This window comes from Ruditapes philippinarum, unplaced genomic scaffold (genome assembly GCF_026571515.1).
Source record: "Ruditapes philippinarum isolate M1 unplaced genomic scaffold, ASM2657151v2 ctg147_1_1_1_1, whole genome shotgun sequence".
Classification (NCBI taxonomy): Eukaryota; Metazoa; Mollusca; class Bivalvia; order Venerida; family Veneridae; genus Ruditapes; species Ruditapes philippinarum.
Genome location: NW_026863615.1, coordinates 35,614 through 52,071, shown reverse-complemented (window position 1 = coordinate 52,071; position 16,458 = coordinate 35,614). Strand labels below are relative to the sequence as shown.

Genomic DNA, 16,458 nt, shown 5'->3' with positions numbered 1-16,458 from the left:
TATATTTAGTCTCCAATATCGTGCAAGAGACCGTGGTCTCTTCTTGGTCACATGACATCGAAGGGACGCAACCGATGTAAAGCTACTCTTCAAATAGGAGGAGTTCACATTTGAAAATGTAAATATAAATAATTAAGAACCAGTTTTTAATATTTGACGTTACATGATATGAAATAACATCTGGTAAATAATGTTTTGCGTGTACTCGTATTTTTTAATACTTAATCTGAGACGGAAGATAGTCCCTTCTTTCTTCTTCTTCCAATATACCCCACTGGCCACCTTCAACTTAGTCCTATAACATAAGACGTTTCCGTTCATACTACGTACACTCCGTAGTATGAACGGAAACGTCTTATGTTATAGGACTAATCTGATTTATGAGACCAGACTGTCCAAGGTGAAAAAGGTGTCAACTGGTCTCATGTACCACATCTGATTTATGAGGCCAGACTGTTCTAGCTAAAGTGGGACTCAACTGGTCTCATGTTCTGCATCTGATATATGAGACCAGACTGTTCTAGTTGAAGTGGGACTCAACTGGTCTCATGTTACACATCTGATATATGAGACCAGACTGTTCTAGGTGAAGTGGAACTCAACTGGTCTCATGTTCTGCATCTGATATATGAGACCAGACTGTCCTAGGTTAAGTGGGACTCAACTGGTCTCATGTACCACATCTGATATATGAGACCAGACTGTTTTAGTTGAAGTGGGACTCAACTGGCCTCATGAACCACATCTGATATATGCGACCAGACTGTTCTAGGTGAAGTGGAACTCAACTGGTCTCATGTTCTGCATCTGATATATGAGACCAGACTGTCCTAGGTTAAGTAAGACTCAACTGGTCTCATGTACCACATCTGATATATGAGACCAGACTGTTCTAGCTAAAGTGGGACTCAACTGGTCTCATGTACCGCATCTGATTTATGAGACCAGACTGTTCTAGCTAAAGTGGGACTCAACTGGTCTCATGTCCCACATCTGATATATGAGACCAGACTGTTCTAGGTGAGGTGGGACTCAACTGGTCTCATGTACCACATCTGATATATGAGACCAGATTGTTCTAGGTGAAGAGGGTCTCAACTGGTCTCATGTCCCACATCTGATATATGAGACCAGACTGTTCTAGCAAAAGTGGACTCAACTGGTCTCATGTTCCACATCTGATATATGAGACCAGACTGTTCTAGCTAAAGTGGGACTCAACTGGTCTCATGTACCACATCTGATATATGAGACCAGACTGTCCTAGGTGAAGTTGGACTAAACTGGTCTCATGTACCACATCTGATTTATGAGACCAGACTGTTCTAGGTAAAGTGGGACTCAACTGGTCTCATGTACCACATCTGATATATGAGACCAGACTGTTCTAGCTAAAGTGGGACTCAACTGGTCTCATGTTACACATCTGATATATGAGACCAGACTGTTCTAGGTGAAGTAGGACTCAACTGGTCTCATGTACAACATCTGATTTATGAGACCAGACTGTTCTAGGTGAAGAGGGTGTCAACAGGTCTCATGCACCACATCTGATATATGAGACCAGACTGTCCTAGGTGAAGAGGGTGTCAACAGGTCTCATGCACCACATCTGATATATGAGACCAGACTGTTCTAGCTAAAGTGGGACTCAACTAATCTCATGTTACACATCTGATTTATGAGACCAGACTGTCCTAGGTGAAGAGGGTGTCAACTGGTCTCATGCACCACATCTGATATATGAGACCAGACTGTTCTAGGTGAAGAGGGTCTCAACTGGTCTCATGTACAACATCTGATATATGGGACCAGACTGTTCTAGGTGAAGGCGGACGCAACTGGTCTCATGTACCACATCTGATATATGGGACCAGACTGTTCTAGGTGAAGGCGGACTCAACTGGTCTCATGAACCACATCTGATATATGAGACCAGACTGTTCTAGCTTAAGTGGGACTCAACTGGTCTCATGTACCACATCTGATATATTAAACCAGACAGTTCTAGGTGAAGTCGGACCATACTGGTCTCATGAACCACATCTGATATATGAGACCAGACTGTTCTAGCTAAAGTGGGACTCAACTGGTATCATGTACCACATCTGATTTATGAGACCAGACTGTTCTAGGTGAAGTGTAACTCAACTGGTCTCATGTTACACATCTGATATATGAGACCAGACTGTTTTAGGTGAAGTCGGACTCAACTGGTCTCATGTTCGCATCTGATATATGAGACCAGACTGTCCTAGGTGAAGAGGGTCTCAACTGGTCTCATGTACCACATCTGATATATGAGACCAGACTGTTCTATCTAAAGTAAGACTCAACTGGTCTCATGTTAAACATCTGATATATGAGACCAGACTGTTCTAGCTAAAGTGGGACTCAACTGGTCTCATGTACCACATCTGATATATGCGACCAGACTGTTCTAGTTGAAGTGGGACTCAACTGGTCTTATGTACCACATCTGATATATGAGACCAGATTGTTCTAGCTAAAGTAAGACTCAACTGGTCTCATGTACCACATCTGATATATGAGACCAGACTGTCCTAGGTGAAGAGGGTCTCAACTGGTCTCATGTACCACATCTGATATATGAGACCAGACTGTTCTATCTAAAGTAAGACTCGACTGGTCTCATGTTACACATCTGATATATGAGACCAGACTGTTCTAGCTAAAGTGGAACTCAACTGGTCTCATGTACCACATCTGATATATACAACCAGACTGTTCTAGTTGAAGTGGGACTCAACTGGTCTCATGTTACACATCTGATATATGAGACCAGACTGTCCTAGGTTAAGTGGGACTCATTTGGTCTCATGTTCCACATCTGATATATGAGACCATACTGTTCTAGCTAAAGTAAGACTCAACTGGTCTCATGTTCTGCATCTGATATATGAGACCAGACTGTCCTAGGTTAAGTGGGACTCAACTGGTCTTATGTACCACATCTGATATATGAGACCAGACTGTTCTAGCTAAAGTGGGACTCAACTGGTCTCTTGTTCTGCATCTGATATATGAGACCAGACTGTCCTAGGTTAAGTGGGACTCAACTGGTCTCATGTACCACATCTAATATATGAGACCAGACTGTTCTAGCTAAAGTAAGACTCAACTGGTCTCATGTTACACATCTGATATATGAGACCAGACTGTTCTAGCTAAAGTGGGTCTCAACTGGTCTCATGTACCGCATCTGATTTATGAGACCAGACTGTTCTAGCTAAAGTGGGACTCAACTGGTCTCATGTACCACATCTGATATATGAGACCAGACTGTTCTAGGTGAGGTGGGACTCAACTGGTCTCATGTACCACATCTGATATATGAGACCAGACTGTTCTAGCTAAAGTGGACTCAACTGGTCTCATGTACCACATCTGATATATGCGACCAGACTGTTCTAGTTGAAGTGGGACTCAACTGGTCTCATGTTACCACATCTGATATATGAGACCAGACTGTTCTAGCTAAAGTGGAACTCAACTGGTCTCATGTACCACATCTGATATATAACGACCAGACTGTTCTAGTTGAAGTGGGACTCGACTGGTCTCATGTTACACATCTGATATATGAGACCAGACTGTCTAGGTTAAGTGGGACTCAACTGGTCTCATGTACCACATCTGATATATGAGACCAGACTGTTCTAGCTAAAGTAAGACTCAACTGGTCTCATGTTCTGCATCTGATATATGAGACCAGACTGTCCTAGGTTAAGTGGGACTCAACTGGTCTCATGTACCACATCTGATATATGAGACCAGACTGTTCTAGGTGAAGGGTAACTAAACTGGTCTCATGTACCACATATGATATATGAGACCAGACTGTTCTAGCTAAAGTGGGACTCAACTGGTCTCATGCACCACATCTTATATATGAGACCAGACTGTTCTAGCTAAAGTGGGACTCAACTGGTCTCATGAACCACATCTGATATATGAGACCAGACTGTTCTAGGTGCAGTGGGACTCACTGGCCTCATGTACCACATCTGATATATAAGACCAGACTGTTCTAGGTGAAGTGGGTCTCAACTGGTCTCATATTCCACATCTGATATATGAGACCAGATTGTTCTAGGTAAAGTCGAACTCATCTGGTCTCATGTACCACATCTGATTTATGAGACCAGACTGTTCTAGGTGAAGTGGGACTCAACTGGTCTCATGTACCACATCTGATATATTTGACCAGACTGTTCTAGGTGCAGTGGGACTCAACTGGCCTCATGTACCACATCTGATATATAAGACCAGACTGTTCTAGGTGAAGTGGGTCTCAACTGGTCTCATGTTTCACATCTGATATATGAGACCAGATTGTTCTAGGTAAATTGTTCTAGGGGCCCAAACAGGACATTTTTTCACTATTTGAGGCCTTAAAGAAGGGGGAGGGGTAGAAAGTGCGTTGTTTCGCTTATATATGAGGTACAGGCTATATAATAAGATTTATTATAATGGAATACTGCACTATGTAAAGATAATATATACTGTAATGCATTTAACTGAACTGCATCAAATGATTTTGATATTACATGTAAAATTTTTCAACTTGTAAATAAGAATACTTTGTGTACATTTGTTAAGAATGTGCTTATGTCAATGAATTAATGTTTATTTGTTTGTAACAGAGCTGCAGCCTAGCACAGACAGCATGTACACTTGATTCTGCTGAAGCATACCTGCTCTTACTTAAAGCAGGCAATGAAATATCTGTTTTTGGTGAATCTGGATGTGTAATGATCCTGAAAGATTACCATATTTCTGAAAATAAACTACATGTAAGCAATCCTAAATTTATATGCATGTCTGAACTTATGGTCCAGTAAAATTGCATAAATTACAAAAATGAAATAATAACTGCATTTCATGTGCAGTTCTTTGCTATTTTGCTTCAGTTGAACTTTTTTTAACAACTCAATTGATAATTAACAGATAAATAATGTTCATGTATTATTCAAATGAACTTTAATTCATACACCTATTACATTTATTTAAAATGTCTCTTGTTTATCATCAACTAGACACCATACAAATATACATTGTATCTTCTAACTGAGGGTAATGTGAAATGTATTACCACAAGAACATGACACTTAAATAATGCTAAACTCTAATGCAGAAGTTTAAAAAAAGAACAAAGTAAAGTTTAATTATAAAATCTTTTGTTTTCAGCCTGAGAAATATGTTTTAGTCCAAAGACAGGCCATGACTGATTTCAATGAAGAGTGTCATTGGGTGTTCTGGTGTAGTTGTGACAGCAATAGTTCTAGACAGATTTCCTCTTTGAATACTAATGTGAACATGTCAATTAAAGGTATTTCTTCTATTATCAGTAACTTTTACATACTTTTGCTGTAAAACCTCTTGGGGAAACAAATACTTTGTTTGTTGCTGAGAGTATTTGCTCTACAGAGGATGTCTCTAAAGAGGTCATACTGTAGTTATTTTCAGGATTTCCTCTTTAAAATTATTATTATTAATTTTAATTATTCAAATAGAGAAATTAAAGCAAAATCATCTTATGTCAGGGCTATTCATGGTTATGGTATTCCATTAATCATTTTTTAGGAAAAATATTGTTTTGAACTAAATTTGTACTTTTCACAGACATGACTGAATTTTCAACCGTTTTAATTGCCTTTTTTCTACAAATGTAATGAAAGTCCTTTACTTTTTTTCAAATTAAAAAATAGAGGTATTTTTTACAGTCATGGCGGTGTTTACGTTGCTGTGGCTGTCTGCAAACTTTAACCTTGATAATAAATTTCCAAGTTGTTGATGTATTACCTTCATACTTGGCAACAACAATCTGTAGGACAAGACATTTAAGTAGGCCTTTTAGGTAAAATGTATAAATTTTGCTTTATTTTTGCTATTTGTGGCTTTAACTTTTTTGTTCTGTTTAACACAATAATCTTTTTGGATATACCTTGTTTGCTTTTAGAAAAAAGTGAAAAAAATTTATATTGGTTGTTTAAAGATTTACCTTCAGAGTGTCTTTTAGTCAGTCTGTCTGTTCCGTCCTAAAAACTGTTTTCTGAGATCACTTTTAAACTTGTAACTTTTCCAAAAAATTTACTTAAAATATAGAAAATTTTAAATATTAGTAATACATATTCATCCTGAGAAAATTGGATCATTTGATTATCTGTTGTAGATACAACATTTCCTTCTAAGTAGGGAAACTGAACACATTACTATGATACAAACAAACAAAGAACTCAAGAGATTTAAGTTCATTCATGTCATTCATTTACTGGTAAAATTGAATGGTCAGTGGCCCTTCAGAATGTTCTTTGGGTTTTGACTGGAAGAGTACTTATGGATTGCTTGCAATTCTATGATAATTGCTTTATTCTTAAATCATCCATGTTTACCATATAGTCAATCATTTTTTCTTACAAATATCTCTTGTTTTCCAGTGTTCTACAGACCCTGCCAAGATTGTGGTGCTGCAGCAGTATTTGAAGGACAATCAAAATGTCTGCTCAATCTTGGCACATATCTTGTTGGTTATGATGTTTTGAGGTCCTACATGCATAGCTTTCTTCATGGGAGGTGAGTGACTAAGTGCAGTGCATTGTGTAATAAATAAATGTCTGTATCTTTAAAATATTTGTGAACTTGATTTCATTTTATTCAACCCAAACGTAAAATACGTAGAGCCTTTAATATATATATATGCAATTGTTTGCTTTGGCTATGGTTATTTTTTATTTGGTAGGTTTAAGTAGTGTTGCTTAGTTATAGACATCTTAGATTAAACCTGGCGACAATGAGTTGGATGGCATCCAATGATACCCCTGCAATTAAGCAGATAATACTTCATGCCATGAAAATGATTTATAGATATCTTTTCTCCTTGCATGAAGGGGGACCAGGAACCAAAAACTCTTTAAGTTAATTTTAAAGCAACACGCCTCCAGATTCATGTTAATTTTCATAAAAAATTTTGGAATTGTATTTAAAAGTAAAATATTGTGAGGTGAACAAGTAAAGCAATTTACATATTACAATCGGCACTTACAATCCAAGGAAACTACCAAAAATGCAAAAACAACCTTTACTGCAAAAGTAACGCAGTAGAAATCAAATATATGATAAAATACTGCAAAAGCAGTTTTAAAACAGCCTATAGCATGTAAATATCCTTTAGATCTTGAATGTTTTCACCTTTTTTTTGAAATTTTAGTGTACCATATTTTTTCTAAATATTGATTTTTTTGGCTCATCTGGAGGCGTGCAGCTTTAATATACAATGTTTTAATTGAACTTTTTATGTAATTGAACTAATTATTCAAAATAACTTTATAGTTTTAAATGGAGTAATGATAATTGCAATGGTTTAGAAAACCAAATTTAAATGGGGCCCAAAGTAGATTTTAGCAAGTAAAAAAGTCATTCATTTAAAATTTTTCAAATTTGGTTCCCTTTAAAAAAAAAATATTATCATATAAAAGTATCTACCCTTTAAAAGGGAAGATCAAAAAACCCGTCGTGTTTCCCGGGGATATGGCCCGAGAGAGCTTAAAATGTCATCTTTATTTAATTTTTTTTTTAATTTTATTTCCCCTTCCTTGCAGATGTTAACCCTTTTTTCCCCTTGGGATAAATTTTTATTTTTTAAAGTATCTTTTGGTCATTGAAATACAGTTTTCATTTAGTTTTCCAAAAGTTTAAAAGGGGGAAAGTTATTTTTAAAACCCCATTCAAATAATCCTGTCTGAGTATTTGGAGGAAAAACACTGTGGGTAAAAATTTACAGATTTAAAATGTCTTTCAATTTTAGGATAATGGTCGACAGACCCTTTTCCAGATCTTTTAATTTCTGACTGTGCTGCCTTGTACGCTTCATTAGCAACTGCGAATTCAGGGCTACTTATTATGTCAAAAGGTTTACTGTGTGGTGGTAATATGATAATATGGTGATATGCCTTCTTCATTTCAGCTACTCTGAGCGAACTTTTTTTGAAGATGCTACCACAAGACATCTCCTGAAGCGTTTCACAGCAGATTCAGCTCGTGGGGTTAAGTTAACACCTCTGAGTGAATCCGATAAACATAAGCTTCTGTCATCAGTGGAGAAAGTTTCTAAGTTTCTTTATAAATGTGATTACAATTTGTAATGGACAATTTTCCTGTTTTCTTGTATTTGAATGTGAACTTCATTACAACAATGTTTATACACATTAACTTACAAGAAAAGAGATCAATATCCCTATTCAGGTAAGCGATTTCAGGGCCATCATGGTCCTCATGTTGATGTCAAGTGATTAAAATTAACATGATTTTGGCTTTGTGTAGCATTTATAGTTAAATATTTATTTCCGTTTTTGTGCTAAGAATTTCGCTTATATATAAGTGAAGGTGATTAAAATACCACCATAGACATATAAGTCTCAATATCGTATGTGCCTTGTTAATGTATGTCTTGGAGCCCTTTATTTGGAAGTATTTATATTATTGTTTTATGAGTGATGCCGTTTACTGGATAGTTGCATGCGTATTTGCTCATTTCTCTGTACCAATAAATATATGCCTTGACTACAAAGTGTTGTTGTTGTTGTATAAATATATATACTATTTTGAAATATCAATGCCATCTTCTTGAATGTAAATCTGTTAGTTTTTACCCGGCTTTTAGAAGTATTTCGAAGTTTTGTTCTATCACCGGGGGTGGGCCGTAAATTTTTTAAAATTTAATTTTATCGTATGGGTTTTCATATTTTTCCAAAACGTTTTTAATTTTAGCCCAGGCTTTCCAGAAAAGTAATAGGCAGTATCTTTAAAGCATACTATAGACATGACTTTTTTAAGAATTTAATTTTACGCTTTATATCAATGTTACAAAAAAGACGAGCATAAGTAAGTAAATGAATACAAGGTAAAAAAAATGCTTTTTATACACGCGCATCTTTCAAAATAAAAGACATTGTTGCATCAAACTAAATCCTTAGGCTATTCAAGGGACATAGTTTTTACATATATATTACTTTTATATTTGGTGTGTAAACATACTCAAAATTTCAATTTAACAGTTATTGAATGATAAAAAATTGATTGTGCCTTTCCATAAAATAAATATGCACTGATTGAATAGCAAACACGGGTGACTATGATCAGACAGTACGGGTGTGTAAAAGGTAAAATTCCGCAAGAAATACAAACCAAATTATAGTTCAACTATTTTGAAAAAAAGACAAATTGATGTATTCGTTCAAAACATAAGTTCTGGTCCTCTTCAGTCGCTTTTTACATGAAGAGACCATGCTGCCAAAAAATATAAAAAATTTCAGTTAACATATATTCCACTATTGATGAAAATTACAAAAAAATACGCAAAGAAAACAAACAAAATTAAAGGTTAAAACTTTTTTTTAAAGACAAATTAAATGTTATTTGTTCAAAACATAAAATCTGGTCTTTTTTTTAAGTCCACTTTTTACATGGAAGAGACCATGTGCCAAAAAATATAAAAATTCAGTTTACATTTATACCACTATGATGAAAATTACAAAATAACCGCAATACATACAAACCAAATTATAGTTTTCAACTAATTTTGGAAAGACAAATTGATGTATTCGTTCAAAAACATAAGTCTGCATGTCTCTTCAGTACTTTTTTATGAAGAGACCATGTGCCAAAAAATATATAATTCAGTTTACATTTATCCCACTATGATGAAAATTACAAAAAATACGTAAGAAAAACAAACCAAATTATAGTTTAACTATTTTGAAAAGACAAATTGATGTATTCGTTCAAAACATAAGTCTGGGTCTCTTCAGTCACTTTTTACTTGAAGAGACCGTGCTGCCAAAAAATATAATAATTTACATTTACATTTATACCACAATGAATGAAATTACAAAAAATAACGTAAGAAAAATACAAACCAAATTTATAGTTCAACTATTTTGAAAAAAACCAAATTGATGTATTCGTTCAAAACATAAGTCTGGTCTCTTCAGTCACTTTTTTACATGAAGAACCGTGTGCCAAAAAATATATAATTTACATTTACATTTATACCACAATGATGAAAATTACAAAAAAAATACGTAAGAAATACAAACCAAATTATAGTTCAACTATTTTGAAAAGACAAATTGATGTATTCGTTCAAAAACATAAGTTCTGGTCTCTTCAGTCACTTTTTACTTGAAGAAACTGTGTGCCAAAAAATATATTAATTTTACATTTACATTTATACCACTATGATGAAAATTACAAAAAAATACGTAAGAAATACAAAACAAATTATAGTTCAACTATTTTGAAAAGACAAATTGATGTATTCGTTCAAAACATAAGTCTGGTCTTCTTCAGTCACTTTTTACATGAAGAGACCATGTGCCAAAAAATATAAAAATTCAGTTTACATTTATACCACTATGATGAAAATTACAAAAAAAATACGTAAGAAAAACAAACCAAATTATAGTTTAACTATTTTGAAAAGACAAATTGATGTATTCGTTTCAAAACATAATCTGGTCTCTTCAGTCACTTTTTACTTGAAGAGACACGCGTGTGCCAAAAAATATATAATTTACATTTACATTTATACCACAAATGATGAAAATTACAAAAAATACGTAAGAAATACAAACCAAATTATAGTTCAACTATTTTTGAAAAGACAAATTGATGTATTCGTTCAAAACATAAGTCTGGTCTCTTCAGTCACTTTTTACATGAAGAGACTGTGGTGCCAAAAAATATATAATTTACATTTACATTTATACCACTATGATGAAAATTACAAAAAATACGTAAGAATACAAAAAAAAACATTATAGTTTCAACTATTTTGAAAAGACAAATTGATCGTATTCGTTCAAAACATAAGTCTGCATGGTCTCTTAAGTCACTTTTTACATGAAGAGACCATGTGCCAAAAAATATAAAATTCAGTTTACATTTTTATACCACTATGATGAAAATTACAAAAAATGCGTAAGAAAAACAAACCAAATTATAGTTAACTATTTTGGAAAGACAAATTGATGTATTCATTCAAAACATAAGTCTGGTCTCTTCAGTCCCACTTTTTACAATGAGAGACCACATGTGCCAAAAAATATAAAAATTCAGTTTACATTTATACCACTATGATGAAAATTACAAAAAATACGTAAGAAAAACAAACCAAAATTATAGTTCAACTATTTTGAAAAGACAAATTGATGTTTCGTTCAAAACATAAGTCTGGTCTCTTCAGTCACTTTTTTACATGAAGAGACCATGTGCCAAAAAATAAAAAAAAATCAGTTTACATTTATATCACTATGATGAAAATTAACAAAAAATACGTAAGAAAAAACAAACCAAAATTATAGTTCAAGTATTTTGAAAAGACAAATTGATGTATTCGTTCAAAACATAAAGTCTGGTCTCTTCAGTCACTTTTATAATGGTCTCTTCAGGAAGAGACAGTGTGCTACATAGTATAAAAATGTCAGTATACATTTTATACCTGTATAATAAAAAATACGTTAAAATACGTAAGAAAAAATAGAATTACAACTGATTAATTAATGTTGTTTTCGTTCGAAGATACCGTTCGCCGAAAAAGTCACAATAAATTGAAGTCAGTATGATAAAAATATGTTAGAAATACAAACAAAAGAAAATTGAAACTGTTATGGCAAAAGCCAAGTTAATGTTTTTCCTCTTTAAATAATTGCAACGATCATATGTTTGAGAGTAAAAATGTCCTTTGTACGTGTTTAATGATGTAAAAATATTACTCGTTCTAACGTGCTTAAACCAAAATACTAGTATGTCTGATTGATTAGGGTGAAGTACTCTGATATTATAAAATACACACATATTTTGTCAAAAAGAAAATCGACGTTTTTCGTTCGTCTGTATGATGTGATTATCAATCGTTTTTCGTCATAAACAATCTTTTGATACGTTTTAAATAGCCACTGAAAGTATTATAAATTAAATGCAAAAAAAATCTTTGTCCAAAAAAAAAAGGGAAAGTATTTTCCTTTGAAAAGAGCAATATTTATTCGATTCCTCTTCGGTCATCTGTTAACTGGCCGCGTGTAGTCATATATATTATTAGTTATAAAAAATGACAGGTCATTATGGTCCTATATAACGGTTGTTTGGATACGATGACCGACCAGCTAGGCGGATTTTATAATACAGCCACGGATTTATATTACGTAATATAAATCTGTGATACAGCCAGCATCTTTTTAAGAAAAGAAAGTGAGATTCCTTCATAAATTGACAGCAGCCGTGTCTACAATTCAATAGAATTCTCACGATAATCATGACAATTTTTTTTGATTTCCTCAGCTGACATTTATGGTGCTTTGAAATAGCTGAACAACAGATTTTACCTTTTCCTGAGTTACCCGAGGCAATGATGCTTACTTGTTGTAACCCTTAAAGCTGTTGTGTCAACAAACAGTCTGTCTTTTCAAGCTTAAGCGAGTTTTACGGCCAACATACCTTTCGTAGTCCCTGCCTTCTTTGTGTCTTCAGTATTCACACCGTAAGATAGTTAGTAAAGATAAGGTACGGCCCTATTATAATGAATGATACAGATAGTTTTGCGTATTAAACCAGAAACACAAATCCAGGAGTTTCCAATTACATGACATATCTATCATAACCAAGCAGAACCACACTTCTTTGATGGTTTTATCCGATTTCAAATGTTGTTTTTTTTTTTTTTTTTTTTTGGGGGGGGGGGGGTATTACGTCACATCGACACAGTATAGGTCATATCGCGACGTTCCAGCTTTACTGGTGGAGGAAGACCTCAGGTGCCCTTCCGTGCATTATTTCAGGCACGAACGGGCACCTGAGTAGAACCACCGACGTTCCGTAAGCTAGCTGGATAGCTTCCTCACATGAAAGAATCCAAAGTCCCTATCGGGATTCGAACCCACAGCGGTGAGGGGCAAGTGGTTTGAATTCAACGACCTTAGCCACTCGGCCACGTACGCCCCTACCAACTATGTGAAAGGCTACGAAAAGTGAAGCATTTTCTGCGATACAGACAGAACGACACACTTGTGTATAGCAAATCAAATGCAATCCATAGGATACTATTCCAGTATCACTTCTCATCTTCATGGACAACAGATTATATTTTTACATGTATAACATGATTTATGCTCTAGAACTTAGCTACAAAATTAACACAAACCAAACAAAAAACAAAAACAGTTTCGTAAACACTGAAATTTTATTACTAAGCTAACAATTATCAACAGGTATTCAATGCATCAAAATATAATCAATCGACCCTTACAAACATTTGATTTAGTTTTATGTCGGTTTTTATTCTGCCCCAACAATATCAATTTCTTCTTATTAAAGATCCTGTTTGTTTTGTGATTGATATTGTTACTGTGTGTAAACCACACTTGCAAAAAGTTATATATGTATATAGTTTATGCAAATAAAAAACAATTTTCAAACAGTGAAGAATATTTAAAATGTGTACTGCAAATATGTGTGAACATTATATTTTAATCCATAAATTACATGCATTCATTTCTTTTTGGAAAATTTGACTTAAAATTGATAGAAAATAAATTTCTAATTTACCTCCCTTTATTTACACGAAATGTTAAATTGGGAAATATCTTTATAAATAATGCTTATTGGAACTTACAATATTGACAAATCTTTAATTTGAGCATCATATTTATGAAATAAAACCATGAAAAAATGTGTTACAGGATCTTTAAAATAAAGAGCCCGGTTTGAAACCTGGGGATGCTTCCCGAATAGGTTTTTGACACAGGAAAGTACACCTCTTGTAGTTACAGAGTTATGTCCCTGGACAAAGTTCAAAGTGCATTAATTCCAGAATAAGGCAAGGCAGAGTAACTGTTCTTCAAATAAATGAGACCTATTGATCTACACTGTTTCTTGTTGACTTCCGTTATGGAGTTATGTACATGACAAAGTTTAAAATGTAAAAATTTAACAAAGGGAAAAAACCCCAAAAAAAGGGAAGGCAGTTCTTTTTGCACTGCGAAAAACCTATTGAGATCATGTACCTCAAAATTTCAAAGTTGAAATTTTCCCTTTTAAATTTATTTATGCTAGCATACCTTTTTTAAAAAGGGGGGATAATTCCCCAAATTTCATGGGTAAACCCGTTAGGGTTTTTTTTCAATGCACTTTAAACCCCAAAGAGATCTACATCAAAAATTTATTTTGAAAATCCCCAATAATTTTTGAGGTTTTTTTGGAAAAAGTGTTTAAAAAAGAACGAAAAGGGAAAAATCCAAAATTTAAAGGGATGGCAGAGTAAGTTTTTTGTGTACGCCCCCCTTCCCACTGGAAAACTACAAAGTTTTAAAGTTATGTCCAGTTTCAAAAATTTTTCTAAAAGGAAAAATTTAAATTTAAAAACAGGGGTGAGAAGAGTTATGATTCTTTTTCATGCACTTCCACCCAATGAGATCTATCTCACAAAGTTTTATGCTATTTTTTACAATTTTAGAGTAATGTTCCTGCCAAAGTTCTAAGTGTAAAAAAAAACAAACTGCAATATTAGGTATGGCAGAGTTACAGTTCTTGTGCACTGCACTCTGCCTTGATGTCCTCTACCACTGCATGAAGTTTAAACAAATTATCTCTTAGAGTGTTTAAGTTATGTTTCGGACAAGACAACGGTGGGGCAAGACAGACAGACAAGGCTGCGACTATACGCTCTCCTTTTGGGCAGCATAAAAAATAGTGCCTCTCTCCAATTTACAAAAGACCATATTGAAAACAAGAGCGATCAGTGATCACTTGTGTCGCCTCATGATGGCCAATTTCATGTTGGGACAAGTTTTGTGACAGACGGACAGACAGTGCACAACTAGACTTTGTACTGATCATTCCTGTAAAGTTTGGATAAAATTGCACCAGTAGTTTATGATGAGTAGTCCGGACAAGCTTTTGTGTATCTGGCAACACACAGAAAAAAAACACATTTTTATCAAAGGGCCATATCTCGGCCAAAAATCATTCAACCAGAACACCCATGCAATATGCGCAAGGAATTGAGCTACAGATCAATCCTGTAAAGTTTCATTGAAATTGCATTAGTGGTATAAGAGAAGCAGTCTGGACAAACTTTAAAAATAAAAATTATTAAAGGGCCATAACTCTGACAAAAATCATTGAACCGGAAAATGCTGACAATATGCACAACTAGACTTGGTACTGATCATTCCTGTAAAGTTTGGATGAAATTGCAAAAGTAGTTAATGAGGAGTAGTCCGGACAAGCTTTTGTGTATCTGGCAACACACAGAAAAAAACAAACTCCAAAATTGAATGACAGACGGACAGACAGACAGATGACGGAGAAGTGATCCCTATATGTCGCCACTACACCGTAGAGGTGAAACAAAAATCACATTGATTTCAATAATAATTGATAATTATTTCCTTACAATGAATGTGACATTATGCTGATCAAAGGGTAAATAGTGAGTGAACAGGAAAAGGAGAAAATAAATTTACACTATGGCATAATTCTTTTAATTTTATAATTAACTTCGTACGAAGGACTTTGTTATTGACCCGAGAAAAAATCTAAATCTATTAATCAGAATTTACATATAATCGTTCATTTTATAAAAAGTGTAGAACATTCTTTTCTTGGAAGTTTTTATCTTTCATTTCCAAACGTTTAAACATGGCACTACATAATAAAAAAGGAACAGGATTTACGAAATTATAAATAACCATGTCAAATGTATCAACAACTTCACAAAATGAGTTGAAATAAAATGATATTTACTTTGTGCTTCTTTAGTAGTAACACGGTATGACATAGGTAGATAATGATCCAAGAAAGTAAACAATATTTCAATTATCACAGTAAATGCACAATAATATAATAATAGACACACTAATAATAGGGAAAAAAATAAACAACTTAAAACAAGCCTATAAAAATAATAATTAAAAAAACAACAACAATTAACAATACACACACAAAGTTATCTATATTTGAAAAGAATTAAAAGTGTTTGTAAAACTAAATGTATTTCAAAACTTATTTACCATGTATTTTTGTCTTAACATTTTCTAATGTAAAATAAGAATTGAAATTTTCTCTCCATCTTTAATATCAATCATTAAGATTCTGAACCTATCATTTATTAAACATTTGTTTCTTAGAGTCAATGAAGCTATTTCACAGTAGACAAATAATAACTCTTAAAAGAAAACTTGTGATAAATTGCTTAATATTTAACATCATATTTTTAATTCGATCTGTCACTCCTTTTTTTCAAATAAAATGACTGTACATCTCCATTTTTATACATTCATAACTTTCATTACTAACTAACTACAGCAATTTTGAAACGTAAATTATATGTCTAAAGACATTTTTCTAAAATTTAAATTGTTTTTTTTTAAAGAAACAATG

The 16,458-nt window shown here is 33.8% G+C and overlaps 1 protein-coding gene across 3 annotated transcripts; it reads left to right on the top strand.

The window, feature by feature from the left end:
- The first annotated feature begins 32 nt into the window (after positions 1–32).
- LOC132722713 (uncharacterized) lies at positions 33–8,590 on the top strand. 3 transcript variants are annotated; one of them, XM_060707243.1, is made up of 5 exons: positions 33–118; positions 4,668–4,817; positions 5,212–5,353; positions 6,462–6,597; positions 7,988–8,590. In XM_060707243.1, exons 2-5 carry the CDS (start codon positions 4,776–4,778, stop codon positions 8,163–8,165), a joined length of 498 nt encoding a protein of 165 aa, XP_060563226.1. In that variant the 5' UTR covers positions 33–118; positions 4,668–4,775; the 3' UTR covers positions 8,166–8,590. The 3 variants fall into 3 exon arrangements, with proteins under 3 accessions (XP_060563226.1, XP_060563224.1, XP_060563225.1); XM_060707241.1 differs by having other exon boundaries at positions 80–183; XM_060707242.1 differs by lacking the exon at positions 33–118 and having other exon boundaries at positions 4,324–4,817.
- The last annotated feature ends 7,868 nt before the right edge of the window (positions 8,591–16,458 follow it).